Source organism: Drosophila simulans, chromosome X (assembly GCF_016746395.2).
Source record: "Drosophila simulans strain w501 chromosome X, Prin_Dsim_3.1, whole genome shotgun sequence".
Lineage (NCBI taxonomy): Eukaryota > Metazoa > Arthropoda > Insecta > Diptera > Drosophilidae > Drosophila > Drosophila simulans.
This window is the reverse complement of record NC_052525.2, coordinates 5,534,028-5,554,492: the sequence shown is the minus strand read 5'-3', so window position 1 is coordinate 5,554,492 and position 20,465 is coordinate 5,534,028. Positions and strand designations below refer to the sequence as shown.

Sequence of the window (20,465 nt, the reverse complement as noted above, 5' to 3'; positions counted from 1 at the left end):
TTGAATGCTTTAACGTTATCGCGTGTTTAGTAACTACGTACATTTTAAGGGATTAAAAGAAACGCATATATATTTTGATAAATTGTTAATGTCAATTGAAGAGGCACAAACGCTAAGCATTCGTACTATTACTGTTTTATTTATACAAATTTTAAATATTTATACATAAATAGGTGGCTGCCACCAGCGTTGCCAGACGGCACCGAAAGCTTCTAAATCCAGCGATCCAACCACCCAAACAGCTGATATCTAAATGTTGTTTACCAACGTAACGCGTGTTTTCGTTTCGTTGTATTTTCGGTGCCGAATATTTTGGATGCTGGCCAAGAGATAGCGCAGCGATCGGGTCGGAACTCTTGGGCGGCCTTATCACTGGGTCGGTCAGGGGTCACGGGTTATCGTTATCGCTTATCAGCCAGCGGCGGCGTCCTCACAGCGCCGGCGACTCTTTCTTGTTTCACTTTGCGGCAGTTCCGATTCGAACGCAGCCGTGTGAGTATTACCACAGTTCGTTAAAAAACAGCCAGTTAAATCTATAGAATATTCTGCTAATTACAGTTACATAGACATGCAGCGGGCGCGCTCTACACTGTCACAAAAGCTTCGGTTTTGCCTTAGTCGGGACCTGAACACCAAAGTTGCCAACCCGGTTAACTTCGATACCAGAAAGCTGAGCGGAGCTTTAACTCGCGTCGCCGCCAAAAAACAACCATCACCACCATCACCATTCTTGCCGGCGATCAGACGATATTCGGACTCCAAACAGAGCACTTTAAAGGTGAGTTCGCCGGAAAGGTACAGCAAAGTGATGGGGGAGGGTGGCTAAAGTGTAGCTAATTGAGCCATTGGGACTCGCACTTCGATTGCCTTGCTTCTCGCAGTGATCATCGCGGTGCGCAGAAAGTTAGTGTTTCGCTTCCAATTGCGACCTTGCAAGGTTCTCCAAGCCATGTGCTTCATGGGTTTCCTCCAGCCATGTGTTCCCACAATACACTACCCCACCGTGGATCATGCCAACGATACCCGCTGGCAGTGTGGTTTATAGGGTATTCAACGTTGTTATCTCATAAAAAGCGCTCATTGTTTAGTATCTATGTGCGTAGTTTAATTGAGATCTTAAAGCATATGTACATAGTGTACATATATGTACCGTATTTGCATCAGTGTACTGTGAGTGTATTCAAACGTCGTTCAAAAGTGTGAATCTTTTTCATTCACATTCGCTACCTCGGCCTGAAACTCGTTTTTGGGCCTACTCGAATTTCACGCACTTGTCTAAATATTCAAACTGATAACGGGGGAAAAAAAAAAGAATCTGGCATTGGCCATTAAATCGAATTTCCCATTCGTGTGGGCAGATACATATTGAATCTGTATGTAAATAGATAGATATGCATTTTGCACTCGACTTGTGGCCAGAAATTAGCGTTCAATTTAGGGGGAATCACCAGTTTCCAGTTTCTGCAGCTGAAATTTTGCCGGAAAGCGAATGTTTTGCGTGTCCAATTCATTTCTGTGGTGATAATAGGAGAATCTGGCAGGGATTGTTAATTAGCAGCTGGAAAAGTTTAAACAATGGAACTAGTAGAGGTACGTAATTGCTGGAGGAACCTACATATACACTTGTCCATTCGACTATATGTACGTTTCCCGATCTTTCCGAAGTGCGTCAGCTGCAAAGGGGGGCAGTGTCCTTATCGTCCGGCGACTTGAACTGGTGACCCAGACGGATGCTATTTACTTGGCGATTAGCGGATCACAAATAGACGCGCTCTCCCATCCATGGGGGGTCGCATTCCCGATCATGGGCGTGTTATGGCACCCAAGATTGGCCAATCTAATCGGGGATCGGGAATCGGGGAAGCGGCTCTCGAGTGGTTGCCATGGTGCATCCAGGCATAATCTCCGCTTGGCGATAGCTGCGCGTTATCGCCGGAACTTTTCCAATGCTATTTGAACCCATTGAACCCGTATTTGTTTGTAACTTTTCGCAACCGACGGCGGGAACATAAATATTATTGTTGTTTCGAAAACATGGCATAAAGCTGACCAGGCAACCGTCCATTTTCCACGGTCCGCACAAATCCAACGATCGTCTTGGCGAGCGCATCGCACATTGCACAGCATTCCAATTACTATATATAATATAAAATACTATATAAATCCGAACAGAACATGGCCGATCAGAAAATGCTGCAAACCCCGCTGGCACAGGGCGATCCGGAGCTGGCCGAGCTGATCAAGAAGGAGAAGGAGCGCCAGCGCGAGGGTCTCGAGATGATCGCCAGTGAGAACTTCACCTCGGTGGCGGTCCTCGAGAGCCTGAGCTCCTGCCTGACCAACAAGTACTCCGAGGGATATCCCGGCAAGAGGTGGGTGCACACTTAAGATTTCTCACGGATCTGCAAGAAGACATCATAGTCTAGGTTCTATACCAGTCCTGATCTCATACTTACTGGTAGAGATCACCTTATTGGCTCTATGCCACATGAATCCCTGGTAATCCTGCTCTAATCCTGGTCATCCCTTTGACTTGCAGGTACTACGGTGGCAACGAGTACATCGATCGCATTGAGCTGCTCGCCCAGAAACGCGGACGCGAACTGTTCAACCTGGAGGATGAGAAGTGGGGCGTTAATGTGCAGCCTTACTCCGGATCCCCGGCCAATCTTGCTGTCTACACGGGCGTCTGCCGGCCCCACGATCGTATCATGGGCTTGGATCTGCCCGATGGCGGCCACTTGACGCACGGTTTCTTCACGCCCACCAAGAAGATATCGGCCACATCGATCTTCTTCGAGAGCATGCCGTACAAAGTGAACCCGGAGACGGGCATCATCGACTACGACAAGTTGGCGGAGGCGGCCAAGAACTTCCGTCCGCAGATCATCATTGCCGGCATCTCGTGCTACTCCCGTCTGCTGGACTACGCCCGTTTCCGTCAGATTTGCGATGATGTGGGCGCCTACCTGATGGCCGACATGGCCCATGTGGCGGGCATTGTGGCCGCCGGATTGATACCATCGCCGTTCGAGTGGGCCGACATTGTGACCACCACCACGCACAAGACGCTGCGAGGTCCGCGCGCCGGCGTGATCTTCTTCCGCAAGGGCGTGCGCAGCACCAAGGCCAATGGTGACAAGGTACTCTACGATCTGGAGGAGCGCATCAACCAGGCGGTGTTCCCATCACTCCAGGGTGGTCCGCACAACAACGCCGTCGCTGGCATTGCCACCGCCTTCAAGCAGGCCAAGAGTGCCGAATTCAAGGCATACCAGACGCAGGTGCTCAAGAATGCCAAGGTCCTGTGCGATGGCCTCATCTCGCGAGGCTACCAGGTGGCCACCGGCGGCACCGACGTCCATTTGGTGCTGGTCGATGTGCGCAAGGCTGGCTTGACCGGCGCCAAGGCCGAGTACATCCTCGAGGAGGTGGGCATCGCCTGCAACAAGAACACTGTGCCCGGCGACAAGTCCGCCTTGAATCCCTCGGGCATCCGGCTGGGCACACCTGCCCTGACCACTCGCGGCCTCGCCGAGCAGGACATCGAGCAGGTGGTGGCCTTCATCGATGCTGCCCTCAAGGTGGGCGTCCAGGCAGCCAAGCAGGCCGGCAGTCCCAAGATCACCGACTACCACAAGACGCTGGCCGAGAATGTGGAGCTCAAGGGCCAGGTGGACGAGATCCGCAAGAACGTGGCCCAGTTCAGCAGGAAGTTCCCGCTGCCCGGTCTGGAGACCCTGTAGGTGCTCCCTGCTTTTTTTGTCCCTTTTTTTGTTCGCCTTCTGATTTACACCCTCGAAAAGTCCGCTTGTTAATATCATAAGTGGAATTAGTAGTTAAGCCATTAAACGCATTTCAGTTTACATACCATAGCTATGGAGTTTTATTTGGAATGGAGTGTCTAGTATTTACACGAAACAAGGATTTGTTATTCGAGATGAGCACATGAGTGAGTGGTTTGTTTCAGATGATGCAAGGGAATTCAATAAATGTTTTTAAGTATCTTTGCAACAGTTGTTAATCAATGGGTAACTATGCATCCTTGGTAACTATGATGTAAGTTTCCAGATGGCCTGCTATCCCTAACACTTTGATCAAACTAAGAGTTCCATTGCTCTCAATGGATAGCCAGTCATGGAGCCAGTAGTGGTCATGTGCAGATAGTTGGCCGCACTAAATGATAAATGAATGGCATACCGCGGCTCAGTGATCGCTGTACTCGATCTTGGTGAATCCCTTGGTCGAGCAGCCCATCTCGCGATGGAAGCGCGAGTTGTGTGTGGACAGGGACCACTTCGTCTTGAAGCTCTTCATGCAGATGAAGCACTCGTGCTCCTTGCCCTGGATCTCCGAGTGCCTGGAGGCGATGTGTCGCCGCAGCGCGTTCACCGACTTCAGCTGCCTGCTGCAGAAGCTGCAGCTCAGCGGTGCGAGGCCGGTGAACTGGACGTTCTCCTCATCGCTGCCAGCAGGTGGCGCTGATGCAGTTGCTCCGCCCTTGGACGCTCTGGCAACCGTCACGGATCCTGGCTTCAAAGCGGCTGCAAGAGAGAGAGTGGGTTTCCAATGAGATCGGTGGACACAAGAAGGTTTTTATAGCCGCGCCCAGTGAGAAGTGTATTTGCGTTTGAATGGTTTACATGAATTCTTTTATTTTCTCTCCCGCTCTTTTTCGCCAACCCTGCAGCTATCTCGCTCTCTTTTCGAATTAAATTGATTAATTTAGTTCCGTTTCGTTGACGCGTGTAAATCAATCTACGTACTTAGACTTAGTGTGTGTTTGGGGTGGAATTGGAATCTCAGCTAGTTATCCATCCAGCTGCCCCAACTGACCCGTTAGCCCACATTCCGGCCGTAATCCCATTGCTTCGTTGATATATTCTCCATTCTTCGAGAGCGTTGCCGAAGCTGGATGAATCTAGTGGGTTGGTGGGTGGGTGGTTCTTCTGGAGGATTACGGCCGGCGGCTGGGAGCGGAGTCAATTTGGGCATTGTACGGAGTTTGGAGATATAACGTTAACTATATGTGTATACATAGATCGATAAGTAATACGTATGAGTTGTTTCATTTAACTAGATTATCTTTAGTATGTATGGGCTTTGAGTTTGTCTTGGAGAGGATTTCTACAGGTTTTTCCTTTCTTTTCGCTTCTTCTTCGCTTTCTTTTGGAAAATACTTTCAACTTATCCTAGCGTACGCGCTATGACTTCCGTTTTCACTTGGCTCGTGTGGGCTGCTATACTCAACTAAGTTACACCGAATAACTAAACTATGTATGTCCAATCGAATTTGTGGTGTCTTAAACTAAACTAGAACTAATTTAGCTAATTTACAGTCAACTGCCAACGCTCTAATGCTGAACACAGATGGTCAAAAGCGCGCCGGGTAATTGGATTAAATCGTATTTAAATTTGTACACAAGGGGTATATATATTCTCATTTTCTCCTCCTCTCTGCTTGTGAGCAAAGTACACAGCTTCCTTCCTGCGGAATCAAATTGGGCAGAGAATCTCCTTTGTTTTTGGGTTTACCTTAAGGTAGGTTAAGTTGCCTAGCTCTATATACAAAACTGAATAATATCAGAGTTTTAAAAAATACAATTGAGGTTGTTTAAGAGCTAAAATAAAGTGATCGATAGGGGGTAAGTATAACATTAGTTTCCTACAATCAAATTAAATCCTTGTGTTCTGTTCTCTTGCACATAGTATCACTCTATCTAAGCTATGAAGCACCCAAAGTGCTCCCAAATCATCCAAAATTCTTGTCATCTTGGGTATATGTGTGTGTGTTTATATACATTATGTGGTGTGTCAATGGATTTCGAGGGCTTGTAACTTGCCGTCTGTATAATGAAGAAGTACCTACAGCAAATGGTAGACTATAAAATACAAGTGGTACATGTACGCATTACGTGGACACATGACATGGCTTGGTCAACGACGGGATCACCAGCTCCACTCTCCGACTGACTGACTGACTCGACTTAGTGGCTATCAAGGTGTTATATATAGAACTATATAGGGATAAACGTTTCGTACTCCTATCTGCTTTGCATTTAAGTTGACAAATTTGGCTAGTTTTCGTTTTGGGGCCTTTGATGGAAACACAAGGGAATGGGCTGGTTGGGTTGATTGGTTGGCTGGCTGGCTGGCTGCTCGCTAAGCTGGACGTAATTAACTATATCTCTCTCCCCCATCCTTATATCCTATCGATCTCAATCCAGATGCAGTTGCAGATCCAGATCCGGCTCGCAGGCGATCGAGGCTTACGAGGACGCATCAGTTCTCCGTCTTGATGGCCACCTTCTGCTCGTGCGAGATGCGTATGTGCTCCCGCAGGCTGTACTTGTTCTTAAAATTCTTATTACACATGTCGCATTTGCGCGGCGGTTGTGGGGTGTGTTGGGTGCGAATATGTCTCCAAAGATTAACCGTGGTTATAACCATTTTGCAAAACTGACATTCTGTCCACTTATTATTGGGCGAATCTAAAAATATACAGAAAATACGTACAATCAGTATAACAGTCTCGATTGCTGCTTGCGTCCTAAATCTCTGGGCAGAACACACCATTCATTTGGAGACATATTCGACAAACCACAACAACTAATAGTTAAATAAACATAACATTTAACAGATAAACAAACGAATGGGCAAAACATAGCGAGCTGCGATTCCACCAACACTGAAGACATGAAAATACAAACTAAATGAAGTACAAACTTATAAAATAAGTAAACCAAATGCACTTATGTTCGATGTAATAAAAATATATCTTTAAATGGAAAAAAGCCCCTTAACCAAACCCAAGTCAGTAGTATCAGATACTCACCGTTCGTCCCGCTGGCCTTGCTGTCCGATTTGACCTGCGTCACAGACACCGTTGTCGAGGGACCAGTCGTCGCGCTGCCGCCACCCGAATCCTCCATCACTTGGCCGGAACCCGCACCCGGCGTCCCGCTGGCGGTGCCCAGCAATCGGGCTACAATGGATAAATCGGTTCAATAACCATGGTAGAATTATATACGAATCGCCCAAATATAACTCACTCATCTCAATGGCAATTTCGGCGTTGTCCGCATCCGCCTGGTACTTCTCCTCCATTTCGGACTCGGTGAGTATCTCGTACTCGGATGAGTACTGCGCCACGTTCTGCGCCGCTGCGGTGGTGGCATCCTGCGACGTTTGTGGCGTTGCTCCATCCGACAGGCGGTCATCCACCTCGCCGACAATGTAGTCGGGTATGTCCATCTTGACGGCGCCGCGCAGGAAAGTCATCTCGGCAGCTAAAACATCGAGAGATATTATTAAAATGATGTCTAAGCATGGTGGCATCCGCTCCAAACTCACTTTTTACTATGGTCTGCTCATCCTTGACGGCGTAGTCAACGGTTTCGGTGGTGTACATGTTGTCGTCGTCGTCCGAGAACGTGATCTTCCGCTTCTTAACCGAACTGGCCGCCGGCAGGGCCACCGCATTGGTGATGGTCAGGTGTTGCGCCTGCACTGGCGTCGTTTGCTGCTGCTGTGATTGCTGCTGCTGCTGCTGTTGTTGCTGCTGCTGCTGTTGCTGTTGCTGCTGTTGCGGGGGCGGTGCCGATTGCACTTGGATGTGCTGAATCTGGGTGGTTTGTACATGGTGATGCTGCTGCTGTTGATGCTGGACCTGCAGCTGCTGTGCCGCTGCAGCTGCTGCGGCTGCTGCGACCACCTGCGATGGCACCTGGCTGGCGTTGGTGGCCTGCAGCAACGTGGCCGCGGGTATTTCGATGGTTTGCGTAGCTGTCTGCGCCTGGGCCACATTGGACACCTGCTGCTGCTGCTGCTGTTGCTGCTGCTGCTCGTTGACCGCGCGTATGGTGCTCGGTATGGTCTTGATCAGCTTGTGCTCGCTGATCAGCGGCGCCACCGGGATCTGCGGCTTCTCCTTCTCCTCGGCGGTGAGTCCTTGGACGGCCAGCAGCTCGGCAGTTTGCAGGAAAGATTGCAGCGCCTCCTGCTGCACATTGACTTCGCCCTGAAACAGAAAAGGAATTAGTTGATAGGTTTCAAGTGGGATCTCTTGTGAAATGAACTATATGAACATCAAGATGCTGTCATTGTAATACAATGGTCATCGACCTACCTGGTACATAAACTCGATAATCGAGTTGAGATCCTCGAACTTGATGAACTTAAATATAATGACTGGATGCGGATGTGGGTTCTCCTTGAATATCTCCTTGAAGTAGGACGAGCAGGAGGAGAGCACCACCTTGTGGGCCTTGATCCTGCGTCCATCCACGCACAGGCTGACGTCGACGAAGTCATCGTTCAGCCGGTGGTTGTCCAGGGAGTAGGTGAGGTGGCGCAGGTAGTTGTTCCACCGCAGCGAGTACTGCTGGGTGGTGGCCATTGCGGCGTCCTCTCTGCTTCCGCCTCCTAGCCCTAGCCTTCTCCCGCTCTCTCGTCCGCTGCTGCTCCTGGTTGCACTGCCTCCGGCTCTACCGCTGCCTACGCCTCCGCCTCCGCCTCTTCCTCTTTCCAGTCCAATCCAATTAGCGCCAATTCCCAGGAAGGGAAGAAGCTGCCCGCCTTGGCAAAAAAGAGGCGAATATGGAACACCTCCGGTTTCTGCTGCCCTTTCAACGAGGCGGCAACGTGCGGATCCCCTCCGGCGGAATTCGTTATTTGGACTAAGAGCGCTCGCACTCTTTGTTTTGCCCGCTTGTACGGGGTTTGTTTACGGCGCTGTTCGCACACACGAATACGAATTTCTTATATTCTATGCCAAACAAAAATATTATACGCCTCCATTTTGTTTTCTTGCCAATTTCGGTGCAACCCTGCGGGTGCTGCCAGCTACCAGGTGGCTGCCATTCGAGCCGCCAGGTGGCGTGTGGCCAGCGCTGCCACATCGACAGAGCGACAGTTTGGCGGTATATTTGAAATTAGCATTTCTACTTTTGCCAACATAAAGCATAAAATGTGCAATACAGCAGTATAAAATTCCGATTTTAATTTAACTACAAGTGCAAGGAATACGTGACAATTAAATGCAATTAACAGAATTAACCAATGCCGGAGAATATGTATATGATTCTAAGCACTACATTCCTATAGTTGGCTTCGATGGCTCGCTACCACAGTCGCACTAGAAATCGGAATATCAGGCGCAGCAGGAAGCTATAGACAATGCCCCGGCACAGAAAGTCCAGCACGTAGAAGATCTTCACGCGGAAGCGGGCGGCACTGCTGCTCTCGGGACTCTCCTTCAGGAGGAACTCCTTGGCGCCGCGAATTCCGTGCTGGAAGAACTCCGTGTAGTTGATGTTCGCGTGCTGCATGAAGCCAAAGGTGGAGCTGTAATGAAAGGATAGATCAATCAGAAGGTATAAATCTATAAGAAATGTAATGTTAAAAGGGCACTCACACTTCGTTGACCGGAACTACATCGTGCAGCGCCCGGAAATTGTCGTTCTGAAAGTGCCACTCGGTCATCGCAAACACTTGCAGCGCACTGAAGGCGGCGAAAATGCGGCGTTGCAGCTTCATCAGGCTGGAAAAGGCATTCTCGTATTAAACATTAAGCTTCCCCTTCAAATCCGCTGCAACTTACAAGGGCTTCTCATTATAGAGACGCAGCAAAGTGTCCACCACGATGGCCATGAGCAGGTGCATGGTGCAGAACTGAAAGCATCGACATGGTTAATCCATTATAGACTGTAGGGAAAGCCAACACCAAAACTCACCCGCACAAAGTGAAGAACCGGACAAGTGGTCATCCCGCCGCCGGGCAGCCAGAGTGTCTTCTCGAATGGATTCTTGCGGATGAACGTCTTACCGATCTCGATCACCTCGCCCATGGTGATCGGCGATATATTCGCCGTGGCGCAGTTGACCACGTACAGATCGCTGTCCTTGGCCCGCGATTTCGATTCACCCATGAACTTGTACACCGAGGTGATCAGTGTGCGGGCCACAATATCGGCGGGCACGAAATCGGCCACAATATTGGGATCACAGTTCTGGGAGCGCAGTATGCCCACGCCGCAGGCCACCAGCAGTCCCGTGGGTCCATTGAAGTTGTCCGCCCAGCCGGGCATGGGTTCCTCAATGGTGGAGACCACTATCGAGGGCCGGAAGATGAAGATGGGCAGCCTGTCCCTGTACTCATTGACCACCTGCTCGGCCAAACTTTTGGTGAAGGTGTACGTGTTCGGCTGAAAGTTTCCATACCTGCAAGGTGCATATCATACAGCATATTAGTTTCCACTCAACTCCACTACTCACTTCAGATTGAAGATGTCCAGGATCTCGGTGTCGTAGGTCTCCGCCAATTTGATGGTGGTACGCCAGTCGGCCAGCGGCGGATAGACGCGCTCCTCCACCTCCAGAACTCCCGGATTCGAGTAGGTGGTGGACACGTGGACGAATGCCTTCAGCTTGGGCCACTCCAGGGCCAACTTGACCAGCTCGTGGGTGCCACGGGTATTCAGTAGTATGGCCGTGCTCAGGGCATCATCGAAGCTAAAAGATGATGTATTATTGATTTGTATATCCTAACCACATACGTACGCACCGCACACTGGCCGCCGAATGGTAGACAATGTTGACATTGCGCAGCCGCTCCAGATCGGCGCTGCCAATGCCCAGGCCCAGCTGCTCCACGTCCCCGGCTATGGCCACCAGTTTGGAGCGGGCATCGGGCTGTTCCCTGCGCAGCCGTTCATACAGCCTCGTTTCCCACTGCAGCTGCAGGCGCTCCTCAATTGTGTGGCCCTTCTTGGGCCGCATGAGCACGTAGATGCGGCCCAGTTTTGGACAGGAGCGCAGCAGCTTTTCGATCAGTGCCTTGCCCACGAAGCCTGCACAGAGATACCAATATACATATTTTAATTCACCATCATCTTTTTGAATCTTCATCTTGCAAAGTCAGTCATAAATACCCACCGGAGGCGCCGGTCACGAATATTTCCTGATCCTCGAAAGCTTCCGGTATGGTCATGGTGGTTCGGTTGTTGAGCTCCCGGGTTTCCGATGTCGTATATCAATCCGCACGTGTCGCTGCTCCAAGTGCTTCTGTGCGAAGTACGGCGGACTCAAGGCGGGAATATTGATATCCGGCCAATCGCGCCGCTGACCTATGGCCAAAAGGGATCACATCGCTGAATATTCAGTTGGTAGGCTCACACTTTGTAAGCGTAGAGTGCGATACCCTGTAGAAAAGTGGGGAAGCTAACATTTCGCATCATATTCACATAGAAACCGCAAGTATGCCCAATTTTAGCCCTAGAATACTATTATACACTAAGTTTTTTTATATTTTTATTGTTTTACTTTTAATTCGTGATGTTTTTAATGAGACGTACTGATTATTCTAACTACATATTTATATATGTATGTATGTATATTTAAACGATCAAGGTGCTACGAAATCCGTTGCGAACAAAAACAAAGGAGAACAGCTAGAAACGCAAGAAGAAGAATAGGAACGAGATCAACAAAAACGGAACCGTTGAACCTCAAGAATCAAAGGAGAAAGCACAGAAAGATGACTTTTACCGTAGCACCCGAGCGCCAAATCAAGCAGAGCCCATAATTACACCGGGAGAAATGATATCGAAGTCGAACTAATACTTAAACAGTTTCTTAATAATATATTCAAATAATAATCTATGCACTTGTCAAGAGAATTAAGTAAGTCTATAAATTCCAATTCGCACCACCTTTTTTTCAATGCACTGCATTGCCCGTGCGAGTCAGAGAAAGATAGAAAGATGGGTGCTCCTTCTCTTTGGCCGCATGAATGGAAAATGTTTGGGAAAACCGGATAAACGGCGCTTGCAGCCGCTGCTTTTGGCCAAACTGGCGGATGAAACTATGCCAGCGATTTGTGTTAGCGTGTTTGCCTTATTATCTCGACTTTTATTTGGATCTTGGCCATTTAAAACGGCACTTTAATCGCATCATTAGCCCGCATGCGTGCGTGCGTGTGAGCGAGACAGCCGCTGGTCGTCGCAGCCTTAGTTCGTCGACCTCGTGCCCTCCTCCTCTTCACCCTTTTCCGAAGACAACCGTTGCAGTAACGGTTGTTAGACAATACACATGTAGCAAGTTGTTCGCTTGTTGTTGTTTCATTTCATCAGTTTTTCAGTTGCATTTTCACATTTTAATTAACATTTTCAGGCGTAAACTTATCAATCGATACGCATGCAATTAGAAAAGTGTACAAATCAAAAAAAAATACATATGTATGTATGCTTGTATGCTTGAATGTGTGTGAATATCGCACGCGAAACTGCAGCCAAGTGTGAGTGTGTGTGTGGGTAATTTTGCCGGCCGGCAAAAAAGTGGAAGAGAGACAGACAAAGAAGTGAGAGAGGAGAGGGCGAGGAGAGCAGCAGAGAGCGAGAAGAGAGCGGGGGAAAGAGAAGACAGCTTTGATTTTCCTTTTTGTGTTTTCATATTTTTGTTTCACTTTGTTTATAATTACATCATAATTAAAAAATAATACATAAGGTTGCTGACGAATTGTACAAAACGCTAGTGTGTTGTTTGTGTTTTGCAATGTGTGTGTGTTCTTTTTACGCTTTGGGAAATATCTTCTTTAAGTTCTTCTTTATCTTGATGTCCTTGTCATGCCGCTAGTGTGTGTGAGCTTGTGGGTGTGCGTGTGTTGGGTGTTGTTGGTGTGTGTGTGGAATGGCAGAATATGCATTTTCGCTCATTTTCATTTTTTGTAGTTCTTGTTATATTAAAGGTTTACAAATAAAAAAAAAACAAAAAATACATAGTATATCATATCATATCTCATGTGGAATAAATTAATTATATTAATACGCTGGAACCACACAACACGCGCCCAAAACGATGATGATAATGATGATGGTGTGCAGGTGGTTCCGCTCTTTTCATCTTGTAGTTGGTGTTGTTGTTGATCTTGTTGTGCTGCACTCCAAACTTCCACCACTCGCACTTGCACTTTCGCTGCTGCTTCCTCGACTTCTACTCCTCCTCCTCCTGCAGAATCAAGATCATAATCACGATCCTGATCCGCCTTCTCATCCTCCGTACGATCCTCTTGCCAAGACAAGCGATCCTTCTTAGAAGCACTTGCGGTGCACAATGGAGGGGCCGGACTCGTCGTACTCCTGCTTGGAGATCCACATCTGCTGGAAGGTGGACAGCGAAGCCAGGATGGAACCACCGATCCAGACAGAGTACTTGCGCTCTGGTGGGGCAATGATCTTGATCTTCATGGTCGACGGGGCCAGGGCGGTGATCTCCTTCTGCATACGGTCGGCGATGCCAGGGTACATGGTGGTGCCACCGGACAGCACGGTGTTGGCATACAGATCCTTACGGATATCCACATCGCACTTCATGATGGAGTTGTAGGTGGTCTCGTGGATGCCGCAAGCTTCCATTCCCAAGAACGAGGGCTGGAACAGGGCCTCAGGGCAGCGGAAACGCTCGTTGCCGATGGTGATCACCTGTCCGTCGGGCAGCTCGTAGGACTTCTCCAACGAGGAGCTGCTGGCAGCGGTGGCCATCTCCTGCTCGAAGTCGAGGGCAACATAGCACAGCTTCTCCTTGATGTCACGGACGATTTCACGCTCAGCGGTGGTGGTGAAGGAGTAACCGCGCTCGGTCAGGATCTTCATCAGGTAGTCAGTCAAATCGCGACCAGCCAGATCCAGACGCAGGATGGCATGGGGAAGGGCATAACCCTCGTAGATGGGCACGGTGTGGGAGACACCATCGCCGGAGTCCAGAACGATACCGGTGGTACGACCGGAGGCGTACAGCGAGAGCACAGCCTGGATGGCCACATACATGGCGGGTGTGTTGAAGGTCTCGAACATGATCTGGGTCATCTTCTCACGGTTGGCCTTGGGGTTCAGCGGGGCCTCGGTCAGCAGCACGGGGTGCTCCTCGGGTGCCACACGCAGCTCATTGTAGAAGGTGTGGTGCCAGATCTTCTCCATATCGTCCCAGTTGGTCACGATACCGTGCTCAATGGGGTACTTCAGGGTGAGGATACCACGCTTGCTCTGCGCCTCATCACCCACGTACGAGTCCTTCTGGCCCATGCCGACCATCACACCCTGGTGACGGGGACGTCCCACAATCGATGGGAAGACGGCGCGGGGAGCATCGTCTCCGGCAAATCCGGCCTTGCACATGCCAGAGCCGTTGTCGACAACCAGAGCAGCAACTTCTTCGTCACACATTTTGTAAGCTGCAATGGAAAAAATGCAGATTTGCCATTAGTCTTCGGTTACTTTCGATTTGGCGATGTAGAAATGGCAAAAAAAAAAAAAACTGAGAATTTGCATGTTTTCTTGGACCGCGCTGATCTACCAAAGTACAATTGTCATAAAAAACTAACGTGTGCACATAAAAAACACTTAATCCAATTTTAATACTTTTCCACTTGTGTTTTTTTGGAACAAAATTTTAATCTTGGGCAAATTATGACACTGTTGACGAAAAAAAAAAAGAAATATTTCCTACATAAATACTTTTCCGACTAAAAACTAATTTTCACTTGCAATCGAATTGTAAAAAGAAATTGAAAGAACAGTTACAAAAAAAAAAGGCCCCGCCCCGAAAAATTAAAACCACAATACGAATATGCCGAAAAGGGAGGGGAGAAACTTCTGGACGGCACTTAACGAATGCCGGTGCAAAAGAAAGCCGCCAAAGAGAGCACAGTTGCCTATGTTGCGTCGTGTGTATGCGCCCTTAAAATGGCGGCTGGCTTAACTCGAATTGGAACTCGAAATTAATATAAAAAAAAAAAAAACACTAAATGCACTCTAGAAAAGTTAACCATTAAGAGCCGCGAAACTTTTCAAAGCCAGTTAAACTTTACCTTTTAGTTTGATTTAACAAATTCAAGGCGTGAAAACTACTGTAAACTCAAGTGGCGAGGCTGAGCTAAGCGACCGCACGGTTTGAGAGGAATGACTGGAATGAACCGACTGAAAGTAGCTGGTGAATGTTGAATGCCAGTTAACTGCGTTTTTCAATCGCTGCCTGCGTCGACGTCGCCGTAGGCGTCGCTCCCTCTCGCCATCTCGCTCGCTCCGCGCCATGGTCGCTGTGAGTGCGAGGGAGAGCGCTGGTGTGTTGAGTTGCGGTGGCCAAGTTTTGTGACCATATATGGTCATGTTTCGAGGCGAAAACCAAATCGTCGTCTGGCTTTCGCTCTCTCACACACACATACACTCTCTCTCGTTATTTGTGAACGCGAGTGTGTGTATATGAACGATTGCTCGAAGGTTTTCTCCATTTTTGCAACTACAACTTTGAAAAACCGGCAAAAATTTCTGCTTAAGCCAAAACGGCTGCCTACGTCACTATTTTCAAGAACCTGATCTAGTTTTATAGATTATAATATGCATATACATATGTATGTACATATATGGATGATCTGGTGTCTTAGGGCGTGGGAAAAAAAGAAAGTGTTGGCGAATTGATTTGCAATTCGTAATTTGGCATATCTTTGGGTGAAATCGTGACACGCCCACATCAGCGAGCTTGGCTTTAATCACTTTATTAGATCCTAACTTTTGAGTTGAGGCTATTGAATTGCTTTGGTTTTATAATTTCGTATATCCTGAAATCTGCAGTTGTAATCCTGATTCTTGAGTTATGGTATTTGAAACCCTGGTTTTGTTAATTTTGATGTCTTTCGAAACGTTTTGATTTTGATTGACAATTTAGGGCCAAACTTGGGTATTTTTGGAGTTTTGGTCAATACAATAACTCTTTAGCTCGTGGCTAGTATTTTTTGATCACTTTCAGCACTGGCACATAAAAAAATGTTTTGTTTACAAAAAAATCACACATTTTCCGCGGCTTTTCTCGATTTTCTTGGTGGGAGTGGTTCGATGATGTTTTGTTGGTGGGAAGGGGGAAGCTACTTACATTTGGTGTGTTTTATTAAAATTAATTAAATAAATATAAATTAAGTCTTTCGGTTTGGTGTCTCTGGATTAGACGACTGCTGGCTGATGGAGCGGCTTTGTGTCGGGAGGAGTATCCACACAGCACAAGAACTCAAACGGTAGTGATATGAAAACTGGTCCCGCCGCCCGTTTTATAAAGCCCGCTTAGCGCTAAAACCTTATCAGCCGCAATGCTCTCCGCTCTCAAGTCGCGTTCAAAACTTTTACCATATATGGGTATGAATTGTTCGCCGATTCGGTTTTCATTTACGGAGAATTTCCTCTGCCCAAGTGCAACTGGGTGTGCGTGCGTGTGTGTGTCTTGTATATCGCCATGTATATTGTACTTCCATGGGTCCTATCAGTTGTGGCATGTGATTCAGCTTGGGGTTACTCATATTCAATACTTCAGCTGGTTATCTTTATGCTGTGATGGTCACGGTGCTTTTACACATTTTTTCCCCAACTACTCATTGTATGCCAAAAAATATATGTACATATTTTGGTCGTAGTTTTATTAGTAATGTACAGCGGTATTAAAACATTACAGTAATAATTCTTATTAGCTTACGTTTACTGTTTGAGAGCAACCTTTTTGTAAGGACATTGAGTTCCAATAAGAAATTGCTATCTGCACTTTAAATTGGTTTTTCGAGGGACCATTGATCAATGATGTTTATAAAAAAATAAAAAAAAACATGTGCAACACACGCTTCTTTCCCTAAGCTGTTGAACATCCTCTAGTAGGGCATTCACTAGTCGTGAAAAAGACACCTTACTAAAGCCGGTTTTAACAATAACGGCGAAACAGCTGCCAGACGAGAGAAAAGTACACAGCAAGAAGCATTTGAAAAATGATGCTGGTCCTAAATATGCAGCATTTTGGCACAAATTGATCATTTCGTTGCATAGCTTAGGTGTTAAAGTATGTGGCGATTGGAAGTGATTGGTTTCTTAATAGTTTTGAATAGTAATAGTGCAAATATTCATTCATAAAAAATAGGTAATCGATATTTGCAGTGCAGTCTATGCGTTTGCGCAACAGAGACGAAGAGAGAGACGCCTCACACACAAACACATGCGGTGTAAGCTGCTCTCCCTCTTTTTCTCTCTCGCTCTCTGGCTTGCGGCATTTTTCCAGAGGCTGTGGTGACTCAGTAAGCATTTCTTGTTGTTGCCCCAATGATAAGCGTCCGATTCTTAATTCTCTTCCAAATAATTTGTTTTTTTTTTTTTTTTTTTGTGTCTTTTCAAGTCGAACTATGCAACTGTTCGAACAATATTAAATATCGCATTTGTTATTGAAAATGCATTCCTATCAGGCGCCTTTATGTTTTTCGCCAAAACTTCGTCAGCGTGATTGCGTTTGCCGGTCGTGCCATCTCGCTCGCACGCGGCTTGCAAACAAAAAAGTGAAAGAGGGAAAGCCGCCTGTGTTGTTGCTTTTGTTGCTATCGTTGGCTGCACACACATGGCAATAAGTAACCATATTGAAGACTTATTTATTTGCGCGTTTTCGTTGACTAATCTTTGTTTAAATAATTGCCTATTTCGAGCCAAAATGACGCATAAAAGGAAACGGCAACATACGGTGCGTTGAGCATGCGTGAGCGAGATGGCGCTAGAGAGAGCGCAGCATAAAAAGAAAACAACAAGCGGGCGAGTGGCGAGACACGAATACACACACGCACACATGGTCAAAGGAGTGGCTCCAACGTCGGTGACGTCGCGCCCAGCCACAGACCCCGCCACGCCCCGCCCCACCCTTCCTTCCGCTGCCCCGCACCCCTCTCCATCCTCTACCGTTTTGCCGCATTTGGTATTGCCATCTCGCTTTTTTGGCTTTATTTCGCTTTTTGATTAAGCCAAGAAACTGAAATCAAAGAGGACAGTTCGAAAATTGCGAATCTTCCAAAAAACAACAATTGCACATGCACTGGGTTCGGCGAAAAACGCAGAAATTCAAGCTTTTTGGTCAGGCATCATCTTTAAAATATCATCAGTATAAGAAAATAATAATACATTAAAGGTATTTATTTTACTTTACAAAAGCTTTATTTTATTGAAATATAATTAATATCGGAAATCAATGCAAAATATGCCACTTAATTCCAGTTCTTTATCATAGTCAACATGTTTTTGTAGAAAATTCCACTAACTGATGTTCAAACAAATACAAATTATTCTCATTCTTGGAAATACTCGCCGACGTCATCGCGAAATTCTTCAGCATTCTTCGATTAAAGAAGAGAGACAGCGAGTGACACAATCTTATCTTGCAGACGAGTCTTTGGAAATGGCCCCGGCTAACGGTGAAAAACATATAGCCAAGAATGGAGCGATCGCCAGGCGATGGAAATTGGCTTCAAATTGCTCCGAATATGGCCAGTTGGTCAGTTGGCATTGGATTGTGGAGAGATACTAGATCAGCTCGTTCTCCTTCTCCTCCGCATTCTCCTACTCCGCCCGAAGACGCTTCTTTGATCGCTTCTTTCTCGAATGTACATATTCATTATGTATTTGGTGTTTGGCGTCGATCAGCCAGCTTTAATGGCCATAAAACGTGTCTTGGTTTGTGGGCCACATAACAGGCAGCGAGATCTGGAAAAATGATGTGACAGTGGAAATGAGAAATAGGTGCATCTGCAATGATTTTGGTTCAGAGTTGATGCCATTCATGGAAAGAGTCATTTATGAATGTGATTTTTGTTTTGAGAATTCCTATTCTATTCTATTCACTCTTTGGAACGCACTTATACCCTTTTTGTTGGCTCTATTTGCTTTTCTGAAGTTCGTTGCTCGATCGTTTGCTTATTTTTTTTTTGGCAAGGCGACGAAAAAACTCGCAGAAATTTCCCCGGGCCAACGGCTTCGGTTTTCGGCACTATTAACCTTGCGCCACTGAATTCAAGAAAAAAAAGCTGTTTTTGAAGGGAAACAGTTCGAAAAAGCGCCGGAATCCGACGGAGGGACGGTGATGGGGGTATCGAAACTAGAAATACTGAAATGGCCAAAAACAGCGCGTTGATGTTGACTTTGAAACCGCTATTAAGCGAAAAGCAACAACATTTAGCCATGATCAATGACCTTTCTCCAAAAGTACGTAACTCGTCACGTTTTCTACGCTCACACACGTCAAGCGAAGTAAATGAAATAAACAAGTTGAGCGACTTGGGCCAAAGCCATTGTCAAGGTCATTGAATGTGAAAATTTTCGTACATTTTTCGCATTTCATTTGGTTTTCTTCCATTTCCATTATTTTTCGTGCACGCACCGCCAGGGTTGCCACCCCACCCCTTTTCGCGTTATTTTCATAACTATGTATGTATGTACGTATGTATGTTTGTTTGTTTCGCATTGCAACAGCTTTGCAGTTAACCGCTTTTGGCCATCTTCAAGTTGCAAATACATTTTCACTCCAGCGTTTTTGGCCATTTCGGCATCGCAACGCAATTGGAAAAATTAAATACAGCCATTAATTGCTTGTCTTAATTAGTTTGCGTGCACAAACACGTTGGAAAAGTGGTTGATGGAAGGGAGGGTGGAATGTAGAGGGGATGTACGTAAGTTTGGATCGTGCGTTTGCAGTCGGGGGAGTTAAACACCCGAAAACGAAGGCCATGGACGGTTAGTTTGGCCAAAAAGGCGAAAAAACGTTTGAAGAAATCTCGAAATCTCAGCCAAGGATTGAAGAACAGCACCGCTCAAATTTTTAGCACCAAAAATCCAGATCATGTCTAATAATTAGTGTTCATTACAAAAACTTCACCAAGAATTCACATGAACCTATTGAATGTAAAGTTGCTAGTATTTTGGCCTCCACTGTGGCCATTAAAACATCTTTCGCTCCAAATGAAAATCCAGCTATGTATATATAGTAGCACTCGGAGTTAATCGTGCTTGCTTTCGCGCGATCAGTCGTATACATAAATGCCAACACGAATTTATGTTAATGTAATAATGCTAAATCGCCAAATTCCATGGCGCTAATTGCTCCGTTAATTGCCCATCGCACTGCATTGCCGACATAGTTGCATCTGTCGTGGGGGCGTAACTACGCCCACCTGTCTGCAAAAGTCGGAAAATGCGCGAGTTGCAGACGCAGCGGGAAAGCGAAAGATATGAATATTTCGTTTTTGCCATTTTTGCGTGCTTTTCGCCAGATTTCACTCAATTTCAGTGGGTGGCTAGACTATTGCTTATATTATTATTATTGTTATTAGTATAGAAATGTCCAATGTACCATAACAATATTCATTTTCATTTATAGCACTCTTCAAAATAAATTACTGCTAATAAATATGTGCAAGTGAACTTTCAGTGAACTGGTTAAATTGCTTGAACTTTCCTGCCACAGTCAAACTTCTTGAACATGGACCATAGGTAAACCGCATTTTGGAACTTCTCTATAATCTTTATAGTTTCAAAATCATATATATTTCTATTTTGTAGGTTAGGTGTGGCATAAGTAGGTAGGTGTCTTTAAGCCAAGTAACCAATGTAAGCAAGCCCAACTGTGAGTTC

General features: G+C 46.5%; 4 protein-coding genes and 1 long non-coding RNA gene across 7 annotated transcripts; 1 reads left to right on the top strand and 4 right to left on the bottom strand.

Moving 5' to 3' along the window:
* The first annotated feature begins 263 nt into the window (after window positions 1-263).
* Window positions 264-3,875, top strand: LOC6725228 (serine hydroxymethyltransferase). 2 transcript variants are annotated; one of them, XM_016172932.2, is made up of 4 exons: window positions 264-492; window positions 559-778; window positions 2,173-2,372; window positions 2,540-3,875. In XM_016172932.2, the coding sequence occupies exons 2-4, from the start codon at window positions 569-571 to the stop codon at window positions 3,744-3,746; spliced, it is 1,617 nt and encodes a 538-aa protein (XP_016038242.1). In that variant the 5' UTR covers window positions 264-492; window positions 559-568; the 3' UTR covers window positions 3,747-3,875. The 2 variants fall into 2 exon arrangements, with proteins under 2 accessions (XP_016038242.1, XP_039152810.1); XM_039296876.2 differs by lacking the exon at window positions 264-492 and having other exon boundaries at window positions 545-778.
* On the bottom strand, window positions 3,857-8,862 carry LOC6725227 (modifier of mdg4). 2 transcript variants are annotated; one of them, XM_002106213.4, is made up of 5 exons: window positions 8,129-8,862; window positions 7,354-8,020; window positions 7,053-7,289; window positions 6,836-6,985; window positions 3,857-4,544 (listed from the first exon to the last, which is right to left on the bottom strand). In XM_002106213.4, the coding sequence occupies exons 1-5, from the start codon at window positions 8,396-8,398 to the stop codon at window positions 4,207-4,209; spliced, it is 1,662 nt and encodes a 553-aa protein (XP_002106249.1). In that variant the 5' UTR covers window positions 8,399-8,862; the 3' UTR covers window positions 3,857-4,206. The 2 variants fall into 2 exon arrangements, with proteins under 2 accessions (XP_002106249.1, XP_016038241.1); XM_016173490.3 differs by lacking the exon at window positions 3,857-4,544 and adding an exon at window positions 4,630-6,491 and having other exon boundaries at window positions 8,129-8,861.
* Window positions 8,863-8,976: 114 nt separating this feature from the next.
* LOC6725226 (putative fatty acyl-CoA reductase CG5065) lies at window positions 8,977-11,194 on the bottom strand. Its single transcript, XM_002106212.4, has 7 exons — window positions 10,936-11,194; window positions 10,565-10,850; window positions 10,276-10,512; window positions 9,735-10,221; window positions 9,602-9,672; window positions 9,416-9,541; window positions 8,977-9,345 (listed from the first exon to the last, which is right to left on the bottom strand). The coding sequence occupies exons 1-7, from the start codon at window positions 10,988-10,990 to the stop codon at window positions 9,123-9,125; spliced, it is 1,485 nt and encodes a 494-aa protein (XP_002106248.1). The 5' UTR covers window positions 10,991-11,194; the 3' UTR covers window positions 8,977-9,122.
* A 906-nt stretch (window positions 11,195-12,100) lies between these two features.
* LOC6725225 (actin-5C) lies at window positions 12,101-14,227 on the bottom strand. Its single transcript, XM_016173488.3, has one exon. It carries the CDS (start codon window positions 14,217-14,219, stop codon window positions 13,089-13,091), a length of 1,131 nt encoding a protein of 376 aa, XP_016038239.1. The 5' UTR covers window positions 14,220-14,227; the 3' UTR covers window positions 12,101-13,088.
* Window positions 14,228-15,938: 1,711 nt separating this feature from the next.
* On the bottom strand, window positions 15,939-19,289 carry LOC123327335. Its single transcript, XR_006542042.1, has 2 exons — window positions 18,701-19,289; window positions 15,939-18,542 (listed from the first exon to the last, which is right to left on the bottom strand). It is a non-coding gene; the product is annotated as an uncharacterized LOC123327335 (long non-coding RNA).
* Window positions 19,290-20,465: the final 1,176 nt, after the last annotated feature.

Coding starts and splice junctions, on each gene's coding strand:
- LOC6725228 (XM_016172932.2), top strand. CDS start 569: ATGCAGCGGGCGCGCTCTACACTGTCACAAAAGCTTCGGTTTTGCCTT. Junction 779..2,172: donor CCAAACAGAGCACTTTAAAG/GTGAGTTCGCCG, acceptor AAATCCGAACAG/AACATGGCCGATCAGAAAAT. Junction 2,373..2,539: donor GAGGGATATCCCGGCAAGAG/GTGGGTGCACAC, acceptor TTTGACTTGCAG/GTACTACGGTGGCAACGAGT.
- LOC6725227 (XM_002106213.4), bottom strand. CDS start 8,398: ATGGCCACCACCCAGCAGTACTCGCTGCGGTGGAACAACTACCTGCGC. Junction 8,021..8,128: donor TTATCGAGTTTATGTACCAG/GTAGGTCGATGA, acceptor TTTCTGTTTCAG/GGCGAAGTCAATGTGCAGCA. Junction 6,986..7,052: donor CGAAATTGCCATTGAGATGA/GTGAGTTATATT, acceptor TATCCATTGTAG/CCCGATTGCTGGGCACCGCC.
- LOC6725226 (XM_002106212.4), bottom strand. CDS start 10,990: ATGACCATACCGGAAGCTTTCGAGGATCAGGAAATATTCGTGACCGGC. Junction 10,222..10,275: donor CTGGACATCTTCAATCTGAA/GTGAGTAGTGGA, acceptor TGCACCTTGCAG/GTATGGAAACTTTCAGCCGA. Junction 9,346..9,415: donor GTAGTTCCGGTCAACGAAGT/GTGAGTGCCCTT, acceptor CTTTCATTACAG/CTCCACCTTTGGCTTCATGC.
- LOC6725225 (XM_016173488.3), bottom strand. CDS start 14,219: ATGTGTGACGAAGAAGTTGCTGCTCTGGTTGTCGACAACGGCTCTGGC.